The 15,556-nt window shown below is 41.5% G+C and overlaps 1 protein-coding gene across 4 annotated transcripts in view; it reads right to left on the bottom strand.

The window, feature by feature from the left end:
• The window catches only part of kif26aa (kinesin family member 26Aa), a 119,020-nt gene that overhangs the window by 37,674 nt on the left and 65,790 nt on the right, over positions 1-15,556 (bottom strand). The window contains exon 1 of one of the 4 annotated variants that reach the window (XM_017692601.2): positions 2,455-3,219. The exons of the other annotated variants lie outside the window; for them this stretch is intronic. Coding sequence (XP_017548090.1) covers positions 2,455-2,471 — 17 coding nt within the window. The 5' untranslated portion in view covers positions 2,472-3,219. Of the gene's footprint in view, positions 1-2,454; positions 3,220-15,556 lie in introns of those variants that run through there. 4 annotated transcript variants of the gene reach the window in all.

Raw genomic sequence — 15,556 nt, 5'->3', positions numbered from 1 at the left:
CAGTTGAGCGTGCTTGAGGATAGCAGCCTGAGCTCATTACAAACTTTGGGTGATTACTCACTCTCTATCTCTGTCTCTCCCTCTGACTCTTTCTCCCCTTTCTCTCTCTCTCTATTTCTGCCTCTCACTCCGTCTCTCTTCTTCTCTAGCGCTCAATTCCTTTCACGCCCACTTTTTCACTCTCTCGTCCTCTCTTCTCTCTCTTTTTCTCTCTTCAGTCTATCATTCCATCGCTATCTTTTTTTTCTCTCTCTCTGCCTGTCTCTCTCTCTCTCTCTCTCTCTCTCTCTCCTTTATCAGCCCTCTTCCTTCAGTGCAGTCTCTTCAGGGGTGTAAAATCACAGAATACACTGTGTAATTACAGCCTCCGTGAAGGACGCAGAGGGGGGGTCTCGGGAGCATTTGTGTGTGTGTGTGTCTGTTTGAGAAAGAAAGAGAGAGAAACAAGCAGTGTGTGCACAAGCTTGTGTGTATGTGTGTGCATGTGCGTGTGTGTGGTGTGTGTGTGTGTGTGTCTGTGTGTGTGTGTGTGGTGTGTGAGTGTGAGAGAGTGAGAGAGAGAGAGCATATAAGAGAAAGACAACAGGGGACAGAGAAAGTGAGAAATAAAATGATTGCTATTATTATTCTTAACAATAATGTAATTTTTATTGCTTTTGTTACTGTTTTAGCTTTATGCTTTTCTTGATTTGTACTTAAGCTATATTAAACCACACTTCAGAGAGGGGGGGGCACAAGGATATTGAAGGAGAGAGAGGGAAAGAGGGATAAAGAGAGAAGAGAGAATTGAAGAGAGGGGGAAAAGAGAGAAAGAGAACAAGTGAGAGTGTGAGACAGTGTGAGAGTGTGTGAGAGAAAAGCACGAGGGAGAGTGAGGGAGGGCAAGAGAGAGAAAAGAGAGGGAAAAAAGAGACAGAAAGAGAGAGTGAGACAGAAACGAGAGAGATTGAGGATGGCAAGAGAGCGAGAGAGAATACAGCAGCAAATTAAATCACCCAAGATGGGAATCTGCAGCATTTAGCATGATATAAACATTTGTGAAGTTATGGTGTTATACAGTCACATTAATAATGCAAAAATCAAATGGATGGAGGGTGAATGCATCCCAGCGGTATTCTCCTGAGCGCTCAGTTCTATTCTCCGTGGCAGTAATATTGAATTTCCATCAGAGGTGTGAATGAGGGCGGCAGACTGAGGAGGAGGCAGGGCAATAAGATGAAAACAAGGGCAGAATGAAAAGCAGATAGAGAGGAGGTGGGTTTTCTTGCCCCAGACCCACCTCTGTAGACAAAAGCCTTCCCTGAATGAAACCTCACCTAGCACACACACACACACACACACACACACACACACATACACATACACATACACATACACACACACACATTCACAGTACTCCACCATAAAAGAAGAACCCACGCCCACTCATGGGACTGAGCCAGGCAGCACAGTAGGCTTCTGAAGAGCTCTATACTCTGTCCAAGTAGAGCAAAATCTAATGTACCAAGCAGCCCTGACACCCACTGCAGACCAAATTGAGATATCTGACAGTGTTTACTGACCCATGTGGGTTAAAAAAAGCAAACACCATGCTAGACTGAGCTCAGACATGCTAGACTAGGCTTTGCCAAGGTGCAGCCACCTGTTAAATCCCCCTCCTGAGTCTCTACATGCGCAACTACAGGGGAACCAGTTACAGGTTTTAAACTATCAGGAGCATCTACAGAACTTCTCTGCAAAGAAAATCGATCAAAGAATCCACAAAACAACCCATACATACTGCTCTAATGGTTCATTGTTGCTAAATAATTCATAATACCTGCTTATGATCAACCCTTTAAAATCACAGGCCCATTATTGAGTAACTACATGCATTACAATGCAAATTGTCTGAGTTATTTATAATTTATAAAAGTGTGTAGACTTGACCACTTCAGGCGGTAATACTGGAATAAAAAGCCCAGGGCTGTTTTTATTTATTTATTTATTTTGTCATGGATTAAGCTCAGTCTTGGACTAAACTATAATGGTAATGATATTTCACTATGACAATTCTCACTTAAGACTGCTTTTTTTGGACTGTCACTTCAACCATATTTAGGCATAAAGTGAAATAAAATAGTAAGTCTTTAGGGCTAAGGTGCAAAGTCTGGTTAAAGCCAGATCAGTCAATAGGTTAAGCTAAAAAACTTTTACTGACACTTTCAAACAATTGAAATTACAAACCACTACAAAGCAGTGGTTCTCAAACCCTTCCCCAGGGACCCCTAAACAGTCCAGATTTTTGCTCCATCCTAACTTGCAAGATGTAAGATTAGAGCAAAAACATGGAAGTCCATGATAACTTTTTTGAGAACCACTGCTGTAAAGCACTTACAAGGAAAATAGAGCAATCATTCAGTGGCAGACAGTGACAATTCGAATCAAACAAACATCTGCAATGAGTATACTTACAGTTCTCTCCAATCCATTGTTCTTTTCAGAGTTCATAACAGCACAAAAGTGACATATACAGCTTTTCCCTCATCTGTTCCACACTTTTGCTAGAGCGTTCCATGCTTTCCAACACATCCAGGGCAGAGTTAAGCAGAGGGAAGGTGGCGGCTGAGTCAGGGGTTCCAGGGGTGGGGGTGAAAGGTGTGTGCTGGAGGATGGGGCTTTCATCAGAGACACAGGTAAGTCAAGCAGGAAGCAGATGGACAAACCATACGGCAGTGTGGCAAAGCACAAAGCAGCAGCGTGTCATGAAAGCTCATAATGAGCCTGGAAAAGTTTCCCAGCCTAAGAGTGAATCCTGCAGAAGAGCATTTTGGGTGTCACAGAGGAGGACCTGCTGTGTAAGCACCAATTAGTTCCAGAAAATGGTTACAGGTGACGGGAAGTAAGTACAAGAAGAATTTTCCAAACGTGCTACTTCTTTAATTTTGTGCACCTGGCTTAATCAGTTTGTCTCACCAGTGACACCTAACCTTACCCATCTTTATCTACACTTCTTTTTCTCTCTCCTTCATTCTTTCTCTCTCTCTCTGTCTCTTTCCTTTTTCTTTCTCCACTTCCTCTGTCTTTCTTTCCCTACTGTTTATCTCCTTTCTTCTACTGCCCCTCTTTGTCTGTTTCTCTACTGCCTCTATTTTTCTCTATTGCCCCTCTCGCTTTCTCTGCTCTCTCACTCTACTGCCTATCTCCTTCTCTTCTTCCTTCACACTTTCTCTAATTCTCTTTCCTCTTTCTCTACTTTCTCTCTTCTACCTCTCTCCAGATCTTTCTCTACTGCCTTTTGCTCTGTCTCACTCTCTCTCACTCTCTCTCTCTCTCTCTCTCTCTCTCTCTCTTTCTCAACCCGCTTCCTTCAATGCAGTCCTTTCAGGGTTGCAATGTACTGTATGCTATGTACTATATTCTGCAGTATACTATAGTATACTCTACTACACTATATTGCACATTCTACACTACACTATACTGTACTATGCAATATTACACTCTACTATAAAATACTATACTATGTTACGCTAAACCATTTTTCTAACACTTGGTCTACTTTTTTCCCCTCTTCTCTCTCAATCCTTCTGTTTCCCTTTCCCTGAACCCTCACTTCACCCCTGCGTTCAGTCCAGGCTGGGGGCGCACCTTCCCCTCTCCTTCTCCACTCTGCTGGGCTGCGCTCCTTCGCTTCCCTCTCGTTCCTCTCGCTGAAGGATGACAGGAGTCCAGGAGGGTGGAAAAGCCCACAGCGGAACAGCAGGTCCGCCGGGAGGTGGGAAAAGGAGGCGATTCCTGCTGTCACTGTTGCTGGGAAACCCTGGCGGAGGTCCAACGGTCCCTCCTTTTCCCTCTCCTTTCTGCTCCCGCTCCGCTCCACGTCTTCCTCAATCTGCCCGTCGCTCTCACCTTCCTGCTTGCTCTCTCTCCCTCTCTCTCCCTCTCTCTATCTCGCACACTCTTTCTCCTCCCAACCCAGCCCCCTTCCTTCCCACTCACTTCTCAGCCGCAGCAGTGGTGCACAACTGCTGCGCAAATACACTCTGATAGGCAACACGCTCTTCACACACGTGCTTTCTGTCTCGCACCCGCACACATACACACACATTCACCTACCAGTGTTTCTCTCAACCTGCCAAACACAGTTCACTCACAAATACAGCACATACACCCGCACGTTGTATGACATGAATACTTCATGAGCGCAGAGCAGCCCCCTCTGCTCATTCTGCTGGACTTCAAAGAGATTAGGTTAGTGTGTCTGTGTGTGTGTGTTTGTGTGTGTGTGTGTGTGTGTGTGTGTGTGTGTGTGCGCGCACATGTATGTGTGTACATAGAACAGCATATCTACTTTCTATCACTTACTTACAACAATCGCCAACAAAAGAGCACTGATGATCAAGGATAACAGGCAGCAATAAGCGAAATGAAAGGGTTTCTGAAGAAAACAAAGAAAGCCAGAGTAGCCCATACATTAAAACTGCTGAGATGGATGGAAGGATGGTTACAAGAGGATGGATAGCAGTGCTGATGGATAAATCAATGTGCAGACACAGCAGACAAAGAGTTTTTATGGATTAGAGGAATAAGTGAGTTATGACAAGTTAATCAGGGCATTTGCATCCAAGCTAAGACACTCAATAACGTCTCTAAAAACTATTTTAACACATAGTAAAAGGCCCTCAGGCTAAATTCTCCAAAACACTAAATAAACAGTAAACTTATTTAAGGAGAGTTTCACAGATGGAAATGTAAGGTACTCTACAATATTCAAAGAAATATTTTTGGTTTATTCTAACCAAGTGTAAACACCCTGGTCAAATGACATGTTTTGTAAAAATAAGTCAACATATCAGAGATCAAATATGGCAGTTTTCTGCAAAGTGTGCAATTTTTATATGTTTTCTGAGTTTAATACATTGGAAAAAATAAAATATTCAATGGTTAGGGTTACATGTAGTTTGAAAAGAATGCATGTTCCAGGTTGAACTTTTAATAGGAAAATTGCAGCATTTTCTCTTAGTGATGGAAGTGGTGTGTGCCTCAACTTCAGATCATTTTCAAGACCATATATTGCACCCTTTCCAACTGCTCTTCTTAGCCTCTGGAAACTTTTAAAGTTTAGACTCTGCACTTTTCACTTTTGTCAGCACTCCATGTTTCAATGAGGCATGAGTGAGAAATAATTCATATTATTCCACCTATTTTGCAAAAAGTCTGCATAGTTCAATCAATGAAAACAAGATGTAAACAAGGTCATTTATAGTGGTTCGATGTAAAATGATGCAGTGTAGAAAAAAGTAACAGTTAACCTTCATGGGTCTTCTGAGTTTATATTATATATATATATATATATTTCTGTGAGGTAGCGCTTAGGGATATTAAAATGTCTGGTTCCTATCACCACGACTGTGAAAAAAATTCAGACAATTCTGAACAGAGCATTTTACACCAAACCACTCTAAATTACTTTTTACACCCTGTTTACACCTTAATCATTTAATTATTCACAAAGTTTGAAAAACCTCTTGAATTGCCCTTTAAAAGACTGGATTCTTATAATTGATGATGACATGCTAATGATGTCATGCTAATGATGAATATGTACTCTGATGAAAAACACTGACGCTCTTAAGACAACCCTATAAATTTAAACTCAATTTCTAAATCCTAATTAATACACTCCTTATCATCTGGCAAAAAAAGGATGACAGAGCCTGTAGTCTCTGCCATTTGTGCACCTTGGAACCAGTCCCAGTCCAGCAATTGTCACCATTCCCCAGCACTGTCTTATGAGGCTAGTGGTCAATTTAACAGTGCTTAAAGCCTAGACCACTTGGTTAGCTCACACTGAACGAAATCTGAGGGGAAAAAATCCTTCAAGTGAGTCATAATTCACAAAGCTACTCATGACACTGGAGATTTTTTGTGACTCAGCAATTCATTTCAAAACACCAGGCCATGACTCAGAGTTCACCAACACTGTCACTCAAACTCACAACTTATAATGAGCTTCAGCTTCAGTAATCCTTGCAAGTCTATTTGCACAACTGTATATACAATCAGATTCATAAGTACAGTGACATTTTTGTCATTTTGCTCCTGTACACCACCTCAGTGGACTTGAAATGAAGCAGTCAAGATGTGATTACATTAACCGTTTAGGAACTGCAGCCATTTTTTACATAGTCCCTCCATTTTTACAGGATCAAAAGTAATTAGACAAACTAACATGATTATAAAACCAAAGATTATCTAGCAATTATTATTATATTATTATAATTATTATTATTTAGCAATGACTGCCTGAATTCTGGAACCCATGGGCATCATCAAATGCTGAGTTTCCTGTCTTGAGATGATTTGCCAGGAATTTACTGCAGCCGCCTTCAGTTTCTGCTTGGTTGTGGGTCTTTTAGCCTTCAGTTTTGTCTTAAGTAAAAAGTTTTGGGTTGAGGTCAGTGACTGACTCAGCCATTTAAGAACATTCAACCTTTTTGCCTTAAGAAGCTCTTAGCTTGCAGTCGAGGTGTGTTTTGGGTCACTACCAACTGTAGCAGTTCTGCAGCATTTGACTGAATCTGAGCAGAAACTGGAGCTCAATAGACTTAGTAATTCCTCCTGCTATTTCTATTAGCTTTCACTTCATCAATAAACCCGTGACCCAGCTCAACTGCCAGCCATACATGCCCACACTATAACACTGCCTCCATCAAGGTTGATAGATGATGTCGTATGCTTCAGATCACAAGCCCTTTCATTCCTTCTCCATATTCTTCTCTTCCCATCATCCTAGTACAAGTTAATCTTAATGCAGAACTTGTCAGGCATTTTTAGATGTTTTCTAGCAAAGTCTAACCTGGTCTTTCTGTTTGGTAGTGTTACCAGTGGTTACCAGATGCACCTTGTTGTAAACCCTCTGTATTTACATTCATGAAGGCATCTCTTCATTGTAGACTTTGACAATGATACAACAACCTCCTCTACAATGTCCTTAGCTTGACTAGATGTTGGAAAGTGATGTTTTTTCCCACAGAAAGAATTCTGTGACAATCCACGTTAGTAGTCTTCCTTCATCTTCCAGGCTTTTGGGGGCTGTTGAACTCATCAATGCATTCCTTATTTTGTGCCAAAACTGTACCAAATTGTTGATTTGGCCACTTCTGAAGTTTTTGCCACCTCTCTGAAAGGGTTGTTTTACTTTTTTAGCCTAATGATGGCCCCCTTTACTTGCATAGGCACTCTCTCAACCTCTTTGGACATAGAGAGTTCCTATGAACAGCTACCAGGTTGTAGATTCAACACTTAGAATCAATTCCAGACCTTTTGTCTCCTTAATTTGTCATGAAATAAAACAAGGAAACGGGCCACATCTGGCCATTAAACTAATAATCAGTCAGCTGTCCAATTACTTTTGAGCCTGTGATCATGAATATTTTTTAAATTAAAGCTGAGAGTATACACTCTAATCACATCTTGACTGCTTTATTTCAAATCTATTGTGGTGATACACAGAGGCATATAGAAACACATGATTAGTCTTAATGTATGCAGCTTTTCCAATACCCTTGGTTATACATTTTCTGATTATCTTGTTTCTTTGGTCATTGTTTTCTTTTCATACATTATTTTATGAATCATATATTTTATTTTTCAGACATAGCTGAACTTTGCTCTTGATCTGTGAAATATATTGTACAGTTCTTATTTTCAACAACTTTCCGTGCCTTTTTTAAGGCTTCCCAAATGTGTGTTTTAAAAATGACCCTTCACAGAAGTCCTTTGATAAAGACTCGGACAAGAAAGAGAAGACAAAGACAAAAAACAGCGCTTAAGTATCCTGACTGAGGTTCAAACAGCTAGCGTCCTGGTCAATTGAGTCCTTTCAAGGTTTGTTAAATTAGTGAGGATTATTCTATCCTGAAGGTCATTAGGTGAGGTAGCCATTAGCTTGTTTGTAGAAAATTGGTCTCAAACCTTTACAGTTCCACAGCAGCCTTAAGGCTCATTACGGGGTAATGTCTAATCATTAACCACAGCTAACACATCCTGATTTTCCTCTTTGTCCACTGCTTTCTTCCACCATTGATTTAGATCAGACCAACATTCAGAAAGACAAATGATAATCTAAGGTAGCAAACAAACTGACAAAGCTCTTAAAAATGAAGGTGCCAAAAGGGGTCTTTGGAGTGACGCCACAAAAATCGACCTTTGTCTCCCTAAAGAACCTTGCAATGGATGATTCAGGGAAGTACAGGAAACTCGTCACAATTATTGTCAATAGTAACCAGTTGTACCATATAGATGCAGTAGATAAAGTAAAATGTGGGAGCATTCATTTAAGGAACCTTAAGTTATTTAGGGAAAATGGGGACGGTTCCTCCATGGCATCGCTACAAAGAACCAGGAAGATATGCTGATGTAATACCTATTTCTTACTAGACAGGGCTGACCCACTGGCTTGTCCCCCAGACAGGTCAACAGCAGTATGGGCTTACTGCAGCCTTAAGTCTTTAAATGGATGGAGGAAGCTATTTCAAAAGCAAAATTTAATCAGACAACTATGGCTTAAAACAGGTGCTTAGAGCAACAGGAGGACTGGCTGGCTGATAAGAGGTCATACGTTGGCTTTCCAAAAGGGAGGCTTAAATAGAAAATGGATCCAATCCAGGTCTGTGAATAAGAGTGAGATGAAGTGTTGAGGTGCAATAACGTACGTCATTGTAGGAGATGGTGATCTAGTGAGAGAATGAAAGGACAGTTAAGCCTTCTTTTGATTAGAATTTCAGATATTCTCTTTTTTTATTTGTTCTAAACCCACCTGTCAGCTTTAAAATGATGTATGGGGAAATCTACACCCATTCTGACACTGTTCATGAGGATGTTTCAATGAAGCTGTATTTGAGATTTGCTTGAGAAATGTGGGTTAACAACTTAGTGGGTTTACAAGGTAGACATAACGGTCGACAAAATATATAAACCATGACCATTTTGCCTCAAATGCTCACAAAGCTATAGTCAAGTTGAGAAGAATGTTGAGTAGAATATGACAAACTCAGAGCTAGCTGAGGTTCTGGTCTATTGGGATATACAGTAAGACTGAAGGTTTGAAAAGCAAAGCTTCCCCTGTAGTGGAACATGGCAGGAGAAGCTCCACATCAACCCACTTGCTATGTTTCTGTAGTGTGACAGTGAACAGAGCTTTCTATCTGAAATGGAGATCTCTCTAGATTCTGTTCTAGAGTGCATCAAACAGCATGTTTAGCAGTTTCATGCAAACTAAATACTGATTATTAAAGGAATGGTTTGGTAAACTTCAAATGTTTTCCACTAACTCTAGATGTGGTCCATTAGCCTAGACACATCTGACACCCAAATCTTACTTCTTTAGATTAGTGCAAAAGCTGTGAGGCTAATGTTGGTGACAAACACTAAAAGTCAATAGTCACCCAAATCTTTTCTGCAAATACATCCCCAGAACTTCTCTCCACCTGTTCAAACTGCATACAGGTCTTCATTGAGACTGTAAACTTGTGGATGTGTTGTAGGACATAGTATGGGTTACATAAGAGCTATGAGCTATAAAAATGAACAGAACTTTACCATGTAGCTAAACACTGAGGGCAGCCGTTTTACTTGACTGCCTGTTGTGCGCTTACACATTACACAGCCATGCGGATGCTACAGAGTATGTTCACAGTTTCCAGTGTTTCTGTTTAGAAATGATCTTACATTTTGTAACTGAAGCCACATGCTTAAAAATAGACAGGAAAGAAAATGTTAATTTAATCCAGCGTCATGCCTGTGTGACATACATGGGGAGGCTGAATTGGTGGGGGAAGCAGAATTCGGCATAACTCTGTTGAAATGGCTGACTACAGTATGCTGCTGGACAATGAAACATTGTTTATATTTATAGCTCACAGTAAGCTGCGCTGAGCCGCAAACCACATCAATAGGTCTGCACAACCTTAATATAAAACTGGATGCAGTTTAAGAGGGTTGAGAGATGTATTGCAGCTGTATTTAAGTAAAAGATTAGGGTGTCTATTAACTTTTTGTTAGCACTCTCTCTCTCATGCGTTAGCAGCATCAGTCTTGCAACTCTAGCGTTATACTAAAGAAGCAATATCTGGACACCAAACATGTCTTGGCTGGTCGACTACATCCAGGGTAAGTGTGAAATTGTGTAAATGTATTTTTTGTTGAGCTAACACCAAGATACTGTGGGCCAATGGAAATGGGAGACGTCACAGTTTAAATGATGTCCACTGGGCTTGCGAATCACTTTTTGGGTCAATATTCCAGGGTGGCTTGCCATCGAATGAGAACAGATCCAACTTCAACTCTAGAACAAAAATCTGACCGTTTATTTCAGCAAACAAAACTTCTTGTTTGCTGCCAGTGAAGTGCTTTTTAGGTCCAACTGCTGAGCAGTTTAAATAAACAGGATTTTCTCAATCCTAGAAAATTGATAATCCTATTTATCGAGTAAATCTAACTTTTAATTTTTATCTCGGTTCTGTTGCAGGGAAACCCAGTGCTTTGGCAGCTGGCTGGACCCAGTACTTTACCTTCACGTTGGCTGGACCCAGTACTTTACCTTCACGTTAATATAACTAGTCACCTTATTGGCTGGCTGGATCAATAATGTGAAATATCTCCAAAAATCAGTGAAAATGATATTTCCGAACTAAATAAAGCTGCTTTTTACTAATATGTGTGTCCTTATTTGTTTTATTTCTTTTTACTTTCTCAGGTCACTTCATATAGATTGAGCTTCGTTCTGGCTCAGAAGTACTTTAAATAATAAATATATTTAATATTTTAGTTATTTCTCTTAGTTCTCTTCTTTTAGAATTCAGAATGAGTTATTAATGGTTCTAATGTTCTGTAGCTTAATTCTTAATAATAAACTGTGTTTTATTCAGGTTTTTATTTAGGCTTTTACAACCTGGGTTACAAAAACCTTATATATTATGGAACCTCTTGCTAGGTCGATCAATCCATGATCTCTTTTGTTTGCCCTGAGAGTCTCCTGTCACTAATGAAGCCGATAATACATCTCTAAGTAAGCAGTACAGCCTTAGGCAATGGAGCCTTAGGCTGAAACACTGAAACAAACAGCATGGGGGCTAGACAGCTGTGACTGAACTCTGAATGACATGCTGCAAACACCACCTCCTTGCCTCACCTGTCTAAATGTCTGCATACAACATGCTGGCTGGCCATTTTCTTTACTTTTAGGGTCTTTGTTTTTATGCTAGCTGACAGCTGCTTATTACAGGGGCATTTCTGCATGAATTATTGGACAATGCTTCATGTGTGGGGTCCTGCCCCGAGGGACACAGGGTGCTTTTGTTGTCCACTGCCAGGGGGCAGCAGCACCATGCCCAGGCACAGCTTCTCACAGCATGCTAGCATGTCTGGTTTTGCTAGTGACAATCAACACTCGGTGGGTTAGTCTGACCCCATTTTGGTGCACCTTGGCAGAACTCAGGCTTCAAATAAAGCCTCCCCATGGTGTTACTGATCGAGTTGGTCATGAGGGACTTCAGCTATAGGCCAAGCGAGAAGCTAGCGCTAATCAAACATTAACACTAATGTGACCACCCACAGGTTGAGCAGTTGCTGATGGTTGTGAGCTGCAGGGGCTCAGCTGGTATAAGAACAAGAAGCCTCTGTTATTGAGCTAACCTACATTTTTCGTTTTTCTCCTCCACTACACTATGGAGGGGTTGGCTTTCAGATCCCATCAGCCCCCTTAGCGGCTCAACCCTCCCAATCATTTTCACAAGAATAATGCCGGACTGGAAAACATCAAACAATCCAGCTTGGAGACTCCAGGGCTACCACCCATCGCCTCTGTCAATATCTGGAAGAGAAGTGTTCCTTTATTGTTCTTCATCTTTTTTCCTCAACCCTCTTGAATGAGAATCTACTGTAGCCATGGTTTTTTCATGTGGCTAACCCCCCGATAAAAGGTTAAAATGTAGGGGGGGGCTTTTTAAAAATGAAAAGCAGGTAATCTCTAGTGATCTTATTAGCATTCATCGGTGACAGCGTAGGGTGTGAAATGAGAGAGGCAGGATTAGGCGAGTACCTCATGAGAGGAAAGGCTGGGGGAGGGATAGGGGTATCAGTGAAAGGAGGGAGAGCGGGTGGTTTGAGGAGAGGGGGCTAGAAGGAGAGGAATGGAGGGGGTACGCAGAGTATTTCTGGCAGATAGCCAGCTTGAAACCCGATAAATTACAGTGAATAAATTTCAAAGTGAAATGATTGCAGAAGCCACACCGGACTTGTTTCGGAAAGCCTTCAATTCCCAGGGTGAGGGCTCTCTGTTGGCATAAAATAAATTAAACTGTTAAACACTAAATGAGAAGTATTCACATTTGAATGATAATAACAGTCTGAAGCATAAATGTGCACAAAGGAAGGATGAGACACTAAATAGCTACAACTGAACCATTAGGCAGCCATGCAACACCACTTGATGAAAGAGTACGCCTGTTTCTCATATTTTAGGAGCCTCACAAAATCTAAACAGTTGCTATAATGCTATCTTGGTCTTTTATTTTTTTTTTTTAATTAAATTTTTCATATTGAAGCATGGTTATGGTAAACTGGAAGTGGGCGATCCTTAGGGCCTTCTAATGGAATAATATCCATCCATCCATCCATCCATCCATTATCTTCCGCTTCTCCGGGGTTCGGGTCGCGGGGGCAGCATCTTAAGCAATGAGGCCCAGACCTCCCTTTCCCCAGCCATTTCCACTACCTCTACGGGGGGATTCCGAGGCGCTCCCAGGCCAGCTGGGTAATATAGTCACGCCAGCGTGTCCTGAGTCTTCCCCGGGGTCTCCTCCCTGGTGGACTTGCCTGTGACACCTCACGAGGGAGGCGTCCAGGAGGCATCCTAACCAGATGCCCGAACCACCTCAACTGGCTCCTCTCGACGTGAAGAAGCAGCGGCTCTACACCGAGTCCCTCCCGGATGACCAAACTTCTCACCCTATCTCTAAGGGAGAGTCCAGACACCCTGTGGAGGAAACTCATTTCAGCCGCTTGTATTCGCAATCTTATTCTTTCGGTCATTACCCAAAGCTCATGACCATAGATCGACCGGTAAATCGAGAGCTTTGCCTTGTGGCTCAGCTCTTTCTTTACCACAACAGACCGGTAAAGAGCCTGCATCACTGCTGACCCAGCACAAATCTGCCTGTCAATCTCCCGCTCCCTTGTACCATCACTCGTGAACAAGACCCTGAGATACTTAAACTGCTCCACTTGAGGCAAGAGCTTATCCCAGACCCAGAGAGGGCTCTCCACCCTTTTCTGCCTGAGAACCATGGTCTCGGATTTAGAGGTACTGATTCTCATCCCGGCCGCTTCACACTCGGCTGCAAACCGATCCAGCGAAAGCTGATGTTCACTGCCTGATGTTCCCAATAGGACCACATCATCTGCCAACAGCTTAGTTTTTTTTTTCTTTCTCTGTGGTATCCAGGTATAGGATACAGGACAGCTAAGCGAGTTCTCTCATTGGTTAGGCCCTCAAGAGCTGGACTGAAGGCCTAAAATCAACATAAATTGTTTTAACATGCACTTTACAAGTCTCAGATAAAAGGAAGAATGTCTTTTACAAGCTTGGAATGTCCATGTTTCCTCTAGAGTCACTTTTTGACCAAGTTGTTACATTTGTGGCCTAGCTCTAATAGGTGCGTTTAGCATTAATCATCAAAAACCAGAAGGTCTCTTTTTCATAAAAGAGAACAATAATAGCTAGTGCATAGTTCCTGACATGTTGTGACAAATGACAAATAAACTTGAAACTTTATTTCATCTGGGCAACTCAAAAGAACTTTTTATTGATGTTCATAATCATGAATATTGAATAGTTTCACTTAATATAAGTTAATGCCTTAAAATTCCAGGCTTATTACATACAAAGTCTAACTATTCAGTAACTACATAGACTTCAGTGCACACAAATGAAGCTTTTCTTAGGTAATAAGGTTACCTGCTAAGGGGTTATGATTGACAATATAGGAGTTTGACTTCAGCACACATCAACAGGTTCTGCTCTCTTGGAAATTAAGGATGAATTGTAAACTGTAAGCTCTAAGCTGCAGTAGATTTTCAAGTTATCAACATGAGTGGTATTTTTCAGTGCACTTCTTTTAACAAGAATTGTGTTGATGTGCAAGGTGATGAGTGTAAAAGAATGCACTAATAAAGATAACCATATACATGTACTGGAAATCATTTGTGGTACTGTTTTAAAGATTCCCTCAGGTTCAGAGATCTCTCCTGGAACATGTCTGTCATATCCATCCAAGTGAGAATAGGAGTGAATGCAGACAGGCTAAAAATAATTATGTACTCTCGCACTTCTTCTAACCCATCTCTGATGCTCTTTGACAGGCAACTAGGTGGAAACTGTTTACGTCTTTTACTTTCTTCATTCTGCTGTGGAGCCTCTGTGACTCACGTCTCACTGCCACTGATAAGCTCAAGTGCTGCGACTGCATACCTGCATACCTCACCTGATGATGCTTCTCTGTCTCTCTCTCTCTCTCTCTCTCTCTCTATCATTCTTTCACTTCCTCTCTCTCTTGTTGCTATGACATTCTCTCTCTCTCTCTCTCTCTCTCTCTCACACTTTCTCTTTGCCTTTCCCTACCTCTTCCAAGCATTCTCTCCATTTCTATCTGCTTTTCTCTCACTCTGACCTTGTTCTCTCTGCCTTTCTCTCTTTCTTGCTCTGTTTTTCTTCTATTTTTGCATTCTCTCTTTCTATCACTCACATTCCTTCCAACTCTTTATCTCCATCCTATGCTCTCTCATTGTCTTGCTCTCTCCATCTTTCTTGTTCTCTTTCACTCTCATCTCTTCTTTCTTTCTGTTTGTCTCTCTCTATTGACATCTCTATCTTTTCCTCTATCTCTTACTATCTCACTCTCCTTTGTATCTTTCTCTTCCTCCTACTCTCTCAATCTCTTTCTGTGTATCTCTCTTCAAACCTTTTTCTCCTTCTCTGAATCTTCCCCATCTCCATCTCTCTTTCCCCACCTATCTCACTCTGATTCCCCTTTCTTTCTCTTTCTCTTTATCCTACGTCTTGCTGTTTGTCAATCTTTCTCTCACTCTCTCCCCATCCCCCGCTTTCCAGCTCATCTCTCTCCTACTCACTTGCTCCCTCTGTCCATCTCTTTTTCTCTCTCTCTCTCTCTCTCTCTCTCTCCAAATCTTCCTCTCTCCCTCTCTCTTTCTATCTACCTCTCTACCTGTTTACCTCTCTCTGTCTCTTTATTGCCCCCTCTCTTGTCCTCTTTCTCTCTCACACTCTATCTCAGTCCCTTTCTCCTTCTTGGTCTCTCTCACATATCCCCCTATCCCCCCTTCTTTTATCAATCTCTATACATACTCTTTCTCTGTGATTTCTCTGAAAATAAAGTCTTTATTTCAGAAGACAAATGGGAAAGCAATTATGGTTTTGCCTCTATCAAGACACTCAAGTGTAAACACACACACACATTCACACACACACACACACACACACACACACACACACACA

Source organism: Pygocentrus nattereri, chromosome 4 (assembly GCF_015220715.1).
Source record: "Pygocentrus nattereri isolate fPygNat1 chromosome 4, fPygNat1.pri, whole genome shotgun sequence".
Classification (NCBI taxonomy): Eukaryota; Metazoa; Chordata; class Actinopteri; order Characiformes; family Serrasalmidae; genus Pygocentrus; species Pygocentrus nattereri.
This window is presented reverse-complemented; position numbering and strand designations above follow the sequence as displayed.